This window comes from Apus apus, chromosome 4 (genome assembly GCF_020740795.1).
Source record: "Apus apus isolate bApuApu2 chromosome 4, bApuApu2.pri.cur, whole genome shotgun sequence".
Classification (NCBI taxonomy): domain Eukaryota; kingdom Metazoa; phylum Chordata; class Aves; order Apodiformes; family Apodidae; genus Apus; species Apus apus.
In genome coordinates, this window is record NC_067285.1 from 64,450,640 (window position 1) to 64,464,722 (window position 14,083).

Below are 14,083 nucleotides of genomic sequence, written 5' to 3' on the forward strand. Positions count from 1 at the left end.
CAAGGCATTAATCAGTGAAAAGCCTGATGTACTGCACCAGCAGGGAAAAAAAGGATGAGACCAGAACTGGGCTGTTCACATTTTGATGCCAGATTGGCTTGTCTGTTCAGTGAGCTAGTTATCTTCTAGTGAGAGAAGCTGGCAACTTGAGCAACCACGTCTTGGTGGGGCTCAAGATCCCTGGCTGGGGAAAAAAAAACAGGGTTAGGAAAAGGCTGTAGGAGCCCCATTCACAGCCTCTTGCACGCACAATTTACGAGGAGCCTTTTGCTTCCCGAGGGTGGGGAAACAGTGTGTCTGCAGGAAGTAAAACTGCAGGGGTAAAATCCTTCCTACTACATGGGGAGACAGAGGCCAGGTGCAGTCCCTGGTGGAAAATGTATCTTTGAAAAAAACATCAGTGGGAGAAACCACACTGATGGTGCATGACACCGGGGAGACAGCTAATACCTCATCCTTCAGCTCTGCAGCCTTGCTGCAAGCAATGCTGGACTCGAGTCTGATGTTCATAAGGACCTGCTGAAGCACCTACACACTCCCTGCATGCCATTGTCCCTCTCTTGTAGATGCAGAAGCAGAGCAGATATGACCAGCCCCATTTTAATGGCCAAATCAGAAACAAGTACTGAGGCATGTCCCGGTGATGGTGGCTGTCACAGAAAAGCACACTTTTTCATCTGGGCATAATTTATTGCTACAGGTACTTGTGACTAGCGGCTACAGCGTGTATGTGGGTTTGTCACCATGCCATGCTCAGAATGAGCCCAGGGGACAAGAATTAGCTGGAAAAGATGACGAGGCACAAGAGCGTTAACAGCCAGGGGCTCCTCTGGCCACTACAGATGGCTTGATGTGACTGATACGGATGGGTGAAAAACCCAACTAACTCTTCCTCATTTTTGGGAGTTGGCATGGCACACGAGGTATATACAGACCGTTGCAAAGCAAATGGTGCCTTTAGGTTCTGATTTGCTGCTCAGCTGTCTGTAGAGCTTGAAGGCAGAGGTGGTGTGGGTTTGGCATTTCCTTGCTGTTTTGTGGGGCTCCTGCACTCCCACACACCACGATCAGCTGCTGCAACCACTGAAGGCAGTAGGTTGCTAAGAGCTTGTGATCTCCTAATTGGTCCTGGTTCAGGCCCATCTCTAATTGGAATTAGTAAATGCTGAGGATTAAATGAACCAAGTTAGCTAATTAGGCTAAGTAGATAAAACAGGTAGACAGTAACAACATGCAAATACTCTGACCTTTGATTTTCTGGGTGATAAGCTTAGGGATGTAGGGAATGCTGCTGCTCAGTTTGAGGAGACATGCACACCTCCCCCATTCAGCTCATGCAATGCCCTTGCTCAGATAGGCGTGATTCCCAGATGTTTAGACAAAACCAGCTCTCCTATAATGCAAAGCGGACCATCAGGGCCTGAAAACACTGGTAGGTAAGTAAAACTCTGTAAGCCAATGGTAAGTCCAAGAGCAAATGCAAGTCATAGATTGCTCCAGTTACTGCTGAAAGGTTTTGGTTTTATTTAGGAGGAGGAAATTACACTCTTGAAAAAATAATATATATATGATGGCTAGAAATATGGTAAGAAGTGTTCCTTACTGGAGACACAGCTGATGTTAAGTGTCTTGTTCAGGGAAAGCTGAGTGCAGATCTCTGGTGAAGGCAAAGGCAGTGTTTCTGAGGAAGAGCAAAAGCTGCTGAGTAGGATGTCGCTTTCATGCGGTGACTGCACTGCCTAACACTGTCACTGTGTAATTATGTCACCGTTGCAGTGGCTGGGCTGGAATACATGAGGGAATGTTTCAAGGGGTTGCAGGAGATACGTTGCGCAACACTGCGAGAGGCAGCAGTGATTCCTTTATGGGGGCAGACTTGATGGCTGCAGGATGCTCATAGCTGTGGCATCTCCTTTATGTTTCATGACAGCTGCCTAAAGTCTTGGCAAAGGAGTGGGAAATGTATAGTTTGGGAGGACCTCTTTCTATTGCAGGACTGGTACATCCACTATGCATAACAGTGAACAAACAACAGGCTATTCCTAAATGCAAGGGGAAAGGTTGTGAAGGGAAAGGTGCTGCAAGTCCCAGAGAAAACCTCTACAGCTAGGCTGCAACCATGCACCACTGCCACAGGGATGCATCCTGGCATGAAACCTCCCTGTGGGACACCACCTCTCTGTGATGTCCCTGATGATCAACTATCCACTGCTGACAGCTCCTGTCCTCACTGCTGTGGTAACACTGTGTCTGGCTCCAGTGATATGGGTGGCCCAGAAACTGCTGGATGTCCACTTCTTGTTCCAGGCTGAGTTTTGCATAGAGGCTTTCGGTTTTTTGCAGCTGTGTGGGCAACTTTCCAACATGACAAGTGAGACAGGGACAGTTCCTGTGGAAATGGCCCACTGAACATCCCTAATCCAATTTTTGGGTTTTATGGGGTTTTTTCTATTTTATTTTCCTAAGCCTTCCTAAAGTGCAAGGAAGACCAAGACCTATGCACAGCAAAAGGCAGGTATATGAAGTGCTGGAATGCATTGATCCTAGCTCTGGGAGGAGGCATCACAAACAGTCCTCACTTGGCTGCCCACCAAAACCTGAACGGGCATCTAAAAGCACACAGCTAGTCCCACAGCAAGCAGAGACGTTGGCACACATTTTTGTCATTTGTTAGCAAAATTATTCCTTTGTCGTCTGTTACATCTGCTGACAGAGGGGAGGTACCCTGAAGTGAGATCTCCCCACAGGAGGGAAGGAGGAGGGAGGTGTGAGTCCCCTGAGCTTCCTCAAAGCAGGTTGTTGACAGACCCTTACCCTCATGGCCAGCACCGGGATAGAAGTTTCATTGTACCAGTGGTCCCCAAAACCAAGAGCTCCTCAAAGATACCAGCTGGACAATGAGCATTGGTCTACCTCCCACACGGGCATGTGGGGAGCTTGTTGCATTGTCCCACACAGGGGTGGAAAGCAGACCACTGACCTGAAACTGTCTTTGTAGTCTTGATGAGAGCTCTCAGTTGCTTGTCCCACCCTCTTCTGTGGTGAATCATTCAGAGACTACTTCGCATGTTTCACACCTTGCATCCTTGGGGCTGCTCTAAAGATAGAGGAAGCCCAGTGGTACTGGTGGGGCTAGACTAGCAGGGGGGCAGTCAGGGAGCCAAACCACGCTGTGCTTGCTCATTTAAGCAACCTGGTTCCTGTGACAGATTTGGCATCTCGCCTGCACCATCACCCGTGTGCCAAAGCCAGCTGATAAGGATCCAAACGATGATCAAGAGGAATGCCTAAAAATCCCACCAATAATGACTGCAGTAGAAGATGCTGCATTACTGTGTGCTAGCAAAAGCCCTTGCTTCACAAATTCTGCATTGCAACAACTATCAGCAAGTCCTGTATTACATTCCCCGTGCTGGTGAGCAGAAAGCCCCAGGGACTCTGCAGAGGCTTTGATAACATTGCGATTGGGTCTGGGCAAGGCCATGGCACCAAGAAAGGCATCACAAAGCTCACATTTGAGAGGCTGCTGTGTGCAAGCAGCTCCCTGTGGCTTCAGCCCCCCTGGCACCAGATCCTTCCAGGGGCTGCCATCGCTTCCTGGTGTGTCCGGCCAGCTACAGGGTCCCAGCCATCATACAACACCCCAAGGCCAGCGCTCCCACCCTGAGCCCATCCCTATGCTTACCTCCCACCTGCTCCATGCCCAGCCAAGAGGATAGGGGTTCCCACCCCCTGGAGAAGGATCTACCCGGCAGGTGCCAGCTCTGCCCCTTCCCTCCCGTCGTCGCCATGCTGCAGGCTTTGTGTCCCCCATCCTTCCTTCTCGCAGGAGGTTTGAGCGTCTCATTTTCACCCAGTCTGCTCGCCGTCTCTCCAGGCATGGCTGCTGCCCTGCTGTAAGTCTTCCCCATCATCATCCCTTAGTTTTGCTCCTGATTTATGTTAGCAGTAGCCCAGCTGCCTCAGTAAGATAAGAGGGATCAATACACATCCCCATGAAGAGTCATAGAAAGGACATGTTCCCTTTCAAACTGGTTATATTTAACTCTCTTTGTGCTGAATATTTCTCTTCCTTCAGGCTGATCCTAGGTGTTGCACACCCCTACCAGTAAATCATTGTATCTAACAAACTTGATGAAGTTTTTTTATTTCTGCTTTTTCAATGAGAAGAAAAACAATGACAACACTACTAACTGCTGCAAATGCTCATTATTTTGTTATTTCAATTGCAGGGACTCCACAGGCAAGCAGGATCTGATATGTTGGATTTTGGACAAACGCAAGAACATGCAGGCTAAGCCACAGGTGAGAAAATTAGAAAAGGTGCGATGATGTATAATCAGGAAGTTATCAGAACATACAAAACTCCCACAAAATTCTACAGGATGAGTCTTTTTTATTGTTGTTGGGGTTTTTTTAAGCTAGAAAAGAGCTTATTTGTTAAAGGCAGTCATTTCATAGCTGTATAATTATGCTTCTTTTCATCTGCAGTAGCTCCACCTAGTGTTTCAGACACTAAATTGTTTTGCCTTCACATCTAAGAAAATTCCTGGTTTTAACACAAGATCCCTAATGTATGTTACCTTTCCCGCTCTGAAGTCCTGGCAGAAGATCTGAACTGGATGCCCGTCAGAACAGATCCATCTCGTGCCAAGTGCTGACCTTGCCTGGTTGCCTGACAATTAAAAAAAATGTTTTTCTTCCCAATTATACAGCAAGATAAGTGCTGTGCTTTTATTCTGAAGGCAACTCCACCCCCACAAGGATACCTTTTTGGCAGTGATGACTCAGCCTTAAAACCTGACTGAAGGGAAAACCCTTCATACTTCTTTATTTCTTATGTTATGCTGCCACCATTGGGCCAATTTCATTTGTTCAGCCCCATTACGTTTGAAGAGATCCATCTTTATGCCCCTGGTCAAAGCATGAACCATTTTCACAGTATATCAAATTTAATTGGAAATTACTAGTCATACCGCATGATCAATTGCTTCTGAGCGCAAACCTCTGCATTAAGAAAACTAAAATAACTTCAAAAGTTTTAAAACTAATCCAGAGCAGAGGGGCCTTCACTGCAGCAAAGAGCAAGGAGAGATGAAAGAAGGTGAGGAGTCTAATACCTGCTTACGGTTTTGTTGGTTGTTTTTTTTTTTTTTCTATAATTATTAGAATGTAAAGATAAATTTTAAAAAAACCTCCAGCCTCTTAGGGAGTCATTCTTCTTGGGAATGAGCCATGCTGTAGCTGCAATCCCAAATTTTGGCAGAAGTGAGCTCCTGAGTTACTGTTCTTTGAAAAGGCACACTGGTAGTACTTATATTTGTGCTGACACCTCATCTAGCTCTGTGAAGATGCTACTTTTCTCAGTATAAAACAGACCCTGGGGCTTACAGTTCTTTGTTGCAGATGACTAAAAATGAGAGCACGTTATTAATTATGCGTTATTCAGTGAGGGCTATGCTCCCTGTGTCACAAGCCAGCTGTGGTACAGGGTTTTGTTCCAGTCGTGAGCTTGAGTTTCTTCTCTACAAAATCCGCTTACACCACAAGGAACAAGTAAACCAGGTTGTCAACCTAGAAACAAATGATGGCTGTAGTTGCTGCCTACTGCCAGCAAAGAATTGGATCCTTTTTACCTGCAATTACTTTGGCACAGAAAGGTCAAGGCCCAGTGAATTTTCCCTTTGCGTTTTCAAGGGGCAGATGGCATTTCTATTTTCCCCTTCCTCTTCACAGAAAAAAATGTACCCCTTCCAGGAGCTTTATGATTGAAAACCTGGTACCAGCCATATTCAGGAAACCACAATTTTCTTGCCATTTCTTTTTCACATAAAGGATTTTTCTAATCACACATTTTCTCTTCCCCTCTTTGCTGTATGAGTGTGGTCAGGGCTAGAAGCGCTGATACTCCAATTGAAAGTTGGATGTCAAGTGCTGGAAGAAGAATAGGTGGCTGTGAGGGTAAAGAGCTCATAGGACAAAGTCGCTGTTTGGTGGGAGAGCTGGTGACTAGATTGAAGTCCCACAGAAAAAATAAAGGATTTTTTTTTTTTTCCTTTTCAAAAGATTGCACAGAAAGCCAGATGTGAAACGTTTATCCTTTCTCATTTGGTTTTTAATGCTTGTTACTCTGCTTTCTAAATTAACTTAAACCTTTTAGTAGCAGACTGAAGAAACACAGTTATTGAAAGAATTATATAAAGTGTTCTTATTGAAAGAATGAACCAAAATAAGACATGCTCAATAATAACTGAGCTAAATAATGCCAGCTCAAATCAAACACAGTGACTTTGCCACCTCAGACAGACTCTTTACAATCAAGGCTGAGTCAAGAATAATGGTGGATTAACACAACAAGAAGCGATTAGCTGAGAAAGGTTTATCCAGGTTGCTTTCTTAGGAAAATAAATTAGTATCACCAGATTTCTACACACCTATTTAATTATTATATCCTCTGGGCATAGGTATCACGGTGCAAACTGGAGCCATCCTGAGAGGTCCCCAACTTGAAGACAGTTGGGAGTGGGTACTTGCCTATGGCTTTATAGCACAACACGTAAATATATCACGTAAATATTACTTGAGCTTCTATACTGAACAGAGCTCTACTATGGGTAATGGGGAGGAGGAATGTGGCAACAACAAGGCAGTAGGGGTGGATAAGTTTCTGCATAAGACAAGGGGAGGGATGAGGATAAGGACTTCTGCCTGGCACAGTTTCTGACAGACTTGTGTTTAATTTTGTCTAAATAGGTGTAGCTTCCTTTCACAGCTGGCTAAACAAGATAAAACCCTAAAACTAGCCATTATGACACTTTTAATAGCTGATACAAGAGCATACAATGAACACCAGCGTAGATATAAGGGCAGTCCAAGTCTCTCTGAAATCAGTGTGCAAGAGTTATCTGCAGATCTATTATGGAGATCTGTGAAGTTGTTTCCAAATACCAGTTTACTAAATATATCTGTTATCCAAATAGTTTTATCCATTAATCACTATGCATAACACAACAATGTGACTGGAGAGAATGTGATCTTCCTGAACCCAAACGAAGCAGCCAGCAAGGAGACCCAACAGAGCAGATTCCTGTCACTTGATAGAGGTCCTGTAAAAGGGCAGCAGGGAAGCTCTCTGCAAGGGGAGAGGACCCCAGGGGCAAATACAAGCCATCCTGTAATCGATCTCACCACAAAAATAGAGACTAAATGAATGCAAGTGGTGGTTATAGATGTATAAACAAACAAACAAAAACCACCACAAAACAAACAAACAAAAAAACCCCACGAAATTAAATTACTTGCCAAAGGAGGAGTGAGGTCAAAGTGAAGCGCACTGAAAACTGTATACTAAAAACTAAGCTGTCTCTGTTTAGCTGCCACCTATAAAATGAATTCCCCAAATGCCCTTCCCTGTGTGGCTTTGAAGTTCCCCAAACTCAAATTTGTATCCCAGGAATAACACGGCAGGGCTTAGCAGCTAGGTATGTATCTCTGATATAAATTAATCCAGGATTCAGAAACTGCAAATTTCCCTGAGGGTTGTGATATAAAAAGCTTTCTGGGAGCACTTCATACATTGGCCTATTAATGATCTCCACAATTCTGCAGAAACTAAGCACCTGCAAGAAACAAATTCAAGACAGAGTCCAAATAATACCTTGTTCATAACTTAGTATTTAGTGAGGGGTGAGAAGTGGTCCCTGCTTCAGAGAATGTGTCCATACTTCGGAGGTGAGTGAAAATGAGTGTTAGTCTCCAAGGATATTGGATTAAGTAGTAGAGAGAGTAGAAAGGAAAGTGGCACTACATCCCAATTGTCTTAAGACGCTGAGATCGTAGCCAGCCAAGCAAATGTCCCTCAGCTACAACTCTGTCTCCAAAGGATAGCCCCTACTGCAAAGCTGCCTACCTCTCCACAGTGACCTGCACAAAGCTTGCTGAGGCAAGCACAGTGCTGGGTCAGAGCTGGCAGGCATATGTACCACCAGCACAGCCTGCACAGGGTAGGTGTGGTGTCCAGTACACCACATCCATGACCTGTCTGTTGGGTTGCATGTAACTACCACAGCAAAAGGTCAGCCACAGGATACCTAACTCAGACAGCAGTTTAGTACAAATGCAATGTCTTATAAAGAGAAGCACCAGAAATTCTTCATGCTAATAAAGCAGTGGCACTGGCTGGGTAAATGATGTAAAGCCCTTCATTGCCTCTGGCCTTCATAGATAACAAGAAGATACCTCAGCACACACTGCCACTGAGAGCACAGAGCATGAAAATGTTACACAAGCCCAGTTACCAGCTCTCTCTTTCTAGATCCACTGCATGGCTGCATATTTCCTCACCAGGTTCCACATAACCTTTCCTTTTAGAGGGATTTTTCACCTTCTTAAAGGGACCTATTAATGTTAACTGAACCAAATAAAAGCCCGCTCCTTGATGTGTATCTTCCTTCTCCCATGTGAGCTGGTTATATTACAAAAACTGGTTAAGACACTTGGGACAGTAGACTTTAGGCACTGGTTTCATCAGGAAAACGGAGATGGTAAGTGCTCCCTTTGTATGTGTGGGATTAAGGTTGAGTTATTTGTGCTCACAACTGGGTCTGAAGCTGCTTTGGTGTTGTTCTTGGTGTACCTAAGTTAGTTTTAATTTCTTTAAATATCAGGGTGGGGAGCTCAGGTTGCGCTTGCAAGAGAGGCTTATTAGCTAGCATAGGGTCGTCTGAGGGTAGTTACATGTACTCGATATATGCCTAACGTGATTTTTTTAGTAAATATACACACTTGCATTAGCTTAACCTTCAGTGTTAGCCTGCCAGCCATAAGGAGCCCAAAGCAGCTGAGAGCATGCAGCCAAAGCGAGCCATTGGGGAAGCTCACGTAGGAAGCGAGGAACATCTGCAGCACGGATTATCTCCATCTGGTAGGAGGCCTTTTTGTTCTACTTTCTAGCACTTCTGTGGAGAGAAATCAGGCAGAAAGAATTATTTTTTTTTTACCTTCTACACCTCCAATGCTCTTCCCAAAGGGTCTGATGGCTCGCAATTTGGCTTCTCTTCCCTGTAAGGAAAAAGTCAAATGGGTCCTTGCTGCAAGCATTTTGGACAGACAGATATTTTAGAATTCAACCAAGTTGAATGAATGCTTCTGCAGGCTTCTGTAAAATCTTGAGGTTTGTCTTTAAACTTAAAAAAAAAAATCCAAACCCTCTTATTTTCTTGCTTGCTGAAGGACAGCATAAAAAACTACAGCTTCCAATAGAGGCACCAGACAGTTACATAAAAACAAACTGCCAGATTCTGCATGGAGGAGTGTCTGCTCTCGATTTGGTCATGCCTGTCTGCATGAGCCTGGAAGTAGGTCTCCCTACCATGAGGCAGTAGCAGCTAGCACAAAATGCCCGCATAGAAACTCGGGTGTTGAACTCTGGTGTTGAAAGTACTGACAATATGGCCTTGGGCTGTCTGGAGGCACGTGCAAAGGGAGGGTCCTTTGTAACAAGAGGACCAAGTATTTTGGGGTCAGCTGTAGGAGCAAAAAAGCCACAAAGTTTTAAATCTTTACTGCTTCAGCAAACAGCTGAAACACCCTTGAAGAGGAACTTTAGGAATCAACACGTACATTCACATCTTAAGAGCTGTGAGTATTTTGCTTGTGGTAGAACTGAAGAAAGTGCAAAAGTTATGACAGAGTATCTTCACAAGTTTATGCTCACCTCTGTCTCCCATAAAATGTCTGTCTGTAACAGTACTCATCAAGCTTGGGACCCTTTGATATAAAGGTAAAGAAAATGCATACATTAACTCCTCCTACTGAAGTGGTGGGTATGTGATTAGATTAAGAAAGCTAGATCAAGCCAGTCTTCCCTCTGAAGAGCTACTCAGCCACTGACGGGCCAAGCTTTCTCTCTGAGCTTGTTGCATAGTCACAGATAACCCGTGTGTCTCTCAGGTACTGAAGGTCTATGGCGTCCTGGAATAGCACAATGAGTTGTTACTATTTTGGAGTTGAAAGGGATAGATTAATGCAAGAACACCTCCAACTGAGCTCTGAGGTTAAATGGCTAGCCTGCTTTTTTTCCTAAAGTATAAATAATGATGCTCTATTGACAATGGTAAAAAAAAAAAAAAGGCTAAGGCTTAATTTCAGGGAAATACAGGCAGGGTTCTAAAGTGCCCAAGCTGAGGACATCTGTACTGCACTAATTAAACACCACAATCAAATTTATGATGCACAGCGTTTAACCACAGTTTGTGAACCATCCAGTGAGAGAAACAGGTGTGAGGCAGGGTTTCCCTTGGCAATCACACATCTCTTGCACAAGACGCAGGTAAAGATACAAGCTGTGCGTGCGTGCGGAGCTGTCGGCCACGCTGACACCTCCCCACCCCAGCGTCCCGGAGAGCGGAACGACTTCATCCTCCTGCCAGTGGCCCTGGGTGGTCTCGCCTCTCCGCTGACGCAGTGGAACAGCCCCATCCCCAGCCCAGGACACCATCTCCTTCGGGCTGGTTCTGCTGCCAACTCAGTTAACTCTGTTCGGCAAGTCTTCAGCTGGTGGCACGCTGGATCTGAAGCAACTCGGGAACCAGGCGAGGCAGAGCCGGGCCGGGCACAGACACGGACCTGGCAATAAGTAACGCTTAACACACGGCTGGGGGCACCCCCCTGCCTGCGGCCTTCCCTCCGCTTCCCGAGGCGGCAGCCGGCTCCTTCCCGCTCCCGCGGGCCCGGCCTCACGCCCAGCTCGGCTGCCGCGGAGGCGAGGCAGGGCCCGGAGCTGCGGCCTGAGGCAGCGACCCGGCAGCCGCTCTCGGGCGGCACTGCCGGCCTCGGGCGCGATTTGCTGTTCTTATTTCAGTCGGACTCGGGCTCCCAGGGCGGGAGAGCCGCTCCCGCGGACTCGTGAAGCGCCCGCCCCGCCCGGCAGCCGCCCGAGAGCGCGCCCTGAGCGCGGGCGAGCCGCCCCGCCCCGCCGCGCCGGGCACCCCTCGGCCCGCGGGCAGCGGCGGCGCCGTCGGAGCCCGGGCCGGGAGGGGCGGGACCGCCTCCGTGTCGCCCCGAAGGAACGGCGGAGGGGCGGCTGGGGGGAGCTGAGCCGGGCAGCTGGAACAGGCGGGAGCCCCGGCCCTGGCTGGCGGTGCCGGCCGCGGGCAGCAGGGCGCAGGCAGCAGGGCCCGGACGCGGCTCTGCCGGGCCCTCTCGGTGCCCCCATGTCACTTTAAATGGGGGCGGGGCTCGCTCGTGCCGCATCGCGAGGCCGGCCCCGCCCCGCCCCGCCATTGGTTGTCGCTGGGGCAGAGCGGCCGGCCCCGCCCGCAGCCATTGGCTGGGGGCACGGCTGGGGTTCCCGGATGCAGGCACGCTCGGCGGTTATAAAGCGCAGGGGGAAGGCGGGAGTGGGCGCAGTTTGAATCGCGGCGGGTCGGGGCAGGTCGGTGCTGTCGCCCGGGACCCGTGTGAGCGAGGCGCTCTCTTGCTTTCTCTGCCCCTGCGCGGCGCTGCGGCCCGGTTCGCGATGGTGAGGCGCCGCGGGGCCGGGGGCTGCTCGGGTGGGAGCGGCGGCCGCGCCGCGGGGGGGGCAGGGGCGATGCGGCGGTTGGGCTGAGGGGAAGCGCGCGCAGGGGAGAGGCGCGCGCGGGTGGGCGCGTTACCTGCCGGGGGGAGGGTGGGGGTGGGGGGGGGGGGGGGCGGCTCGCACGCGCACTGGTGCCGCCGGGGGGGGGGAGGGAGGGAGGGAGGAGGAGGGGGGAGCGGCCGCGCATGCGCGCGGGGGGCGGCTCGTGCCGCTAGGTGTAACGGGCAGCGCGCACGCGCCTTGGCGCCTCTCGTGCCGCTGTGCGGGGAGGAGGGCGCGCATGCGCGCGGGGCGGCGCTGCCGCGCGGGGCCGTGTCAGGCGGGGCGGCAGCGCTGACACGGCTCCTCGCCCCGGTAGGCTGGTGGAAAAGCTGGGAAGGACTCCGGGAAGACCAAGACCAAAGCAGTGTCCCGTTCCCAGAGAGCCGGGTTGCAGGTGAGCGGGGACTGGGGCGTGGGCGAATGGCAGTCGGGTTGGCCTTGGTAGTACCTTTTGAAAGCTGCACGCTGCCTTCTGCCTGTGTTCCAGAGTGCTGTAAGCATCTCTTTGATTCTTGTGTGTTTTGGTGTCTGGCTCCCGTTTTTTTTAGACCTTTTGCATATCTGTACAGGAGGGAAGAGGCTCCCTTATGGCTGTTGATACTGCTTGTGGTTAGAATTTTAAAGTGGCTGATTTGAACTTGGCATGCAGTGTCCTCAGCTGGATGTTCCAACTGTTGAAATGTGTTTCTGTCACTAGCATTCTGTTGTCCAGCATGGGGCTTAGAGTAGTGGCTTTATTTTCCTGTCTCTCTTGTCACAGCCTACTCATGTTATTTTCTAGTTCCCTGTTGGCCGCATCCACAGGCACCTGAAGTCTAGGACTACCAGCCATGGGCGTGTGGGAGCCACAGCTGCAGTGTATAGTGCTGCAATCCTGGAGTACTTGACAGCTGAGGTAAAGCTCCTGCAAGGGGTGCAAGCAAGTCAGTCAGCTCTTGTAAATGACGTAATGACCAGATCCTACTGTGTTTTGGCAGTTTGGGCTGAGCTGTGAACTCTTCACTTGCTTTGTGCTAGTCTGAAGTGAGGACTTATCGTCAGGAGATCAAGAAATTGCACATGGGACCTTTTGGTTTGAACTTAAGGGAAAAACAGAAGTATGAAGTATTTTATAAAAAATTACATTACACAAATATGTTGTATTTCCTGTAAAACACTTCCTGTCCTTGAGGGAAAACTACATATAGAACTCCAAAGGAGGAACCCTGTCCAAAGAGGCACTGTTTACTGTCTTCATGTCACAAATAGTGCGCCTGGTGTAGAGAATAAACCAGCTAAGGCTATTGGTCTCACTTGACTTGTGTATCTTAGTTGAAAAATTACCTTGTTCTCAGGTCCTTGAGCTGGCAGGAAATGCATCCAAAGACTTGAAGGTGAAACGTATCACTCCCCGCCACTTGCAGCTTGCAATTAGAGGAGATGAAGAATTGGACTCTCTCATTAAGGCAACAATTGCTGGTGGTGGTATGTAAATTTATGTCTGTGATGAACTAGGTGGCAAGAACTCTTAACAGATTAGAGGTTGCTAAATGCTGTCTTTTTTTTTTTTAGTGCGGTTGAGGAGAAATAACATGGTCTTAATTGTTGCTCTTTTTTAGGTGTAATACCACATATCCACAAGTCTCTGATTGGAAAGAAAGGACAACAGAAAACTGTCTAAAGGATACCCAGATTTCTTGTTATCTCAGGACTTGAAGTACTTACTTGTCCAGTGTTGGTGATTCCAGTGGACTGTATCTGTGAAACACGATTTTGCCTTTTTGTAATTTTGAGAAGAAAAAGCTCCCTCGAGCTTTCTAACAAACCAAATTTCTGCATTGAAGTCTTAACCATATTTAAGTGTTACCATGGCTTCAAAGAAGCTATTGTATTTGCAGTGGGTTTTGATTGAACTGACTGGTTTTAGATTGGTTTAAGTAAAGGAAATGTTTGGTTTTGTACAGACTTTTCATCCACTAGAGTGGAAATATTCAATAAATGTTATATCAAGACTGACTGTCTCTTGTCCATTAACTGAAAAATCCTTGGTCTTGACTACGCAGTTCTTAGAGTTGTTCCAAGAACATGCAGCTCTGACTATCCCACCAGCTGTACTTGGGCTGTCTGGAAACAGTTCTGAAATACTGTGTTTCCTAAATACTATCTCTTGAAATGGTACAGGTTTTATCCTGCAGTTATGTTCTTGTTCAGTGAGCTTGCTCTGTAGTGTAGCAGCTGCCTTTAGCAAGGTGAGGGGGGGTGCAATTTAAGGCCAGTGTTACTTAAATCGGCTGCCCTAGAGGGAAGGGGTCTATCATGTAAGGAAGATGGTAGACTGAAAGGATGCTGAAAATCCAAAGCTTAAGTCAATTTTTCTTGTGAAAGATAAGGGAGAGGTGCCCACAAAGTAGGGGCTGTACTGCAGCTGTCCCCCTGGGCTCATAGTGTGTGTTCTTGGAGCTTCTGTGGCAGCAAATAGCTCTG

General features: G+C 47.9%; 1 protein-coding gene across 1 annotated transcript; it reads left to right on the forward strand.

The window, feature by feature from the left end:
• The first annotated feature begins 11,351 nt into the window (after positions 1 to 11,351).
• On the forward strand, positions 11,352 to 13,611 carry LOC127384630 (histone H2A.Z). Its single transcript, XM_051619338.1, has 5 exons — positions 11,352 to 11,521; positions 11,937 to 12,014; positions 12,402 to 12,515; positions 12,955 to 13,084; positions 13,219 to 13,611. The coding sequence occupies exons 1-5, from the start codon at positions 11,519 to 11,521 to the stop codon at positions 13,278 to 13,280; spliced, it is 387 nt and encodes a 128-aa protein (XP_051475298.1). The 5' UTR covers positions 11,352 to 11,518; the 3' UTR covers positions 13,281 to 13,611.
• Positions 13,612 to 14,083: the final 472 nt, after the last annotated feature.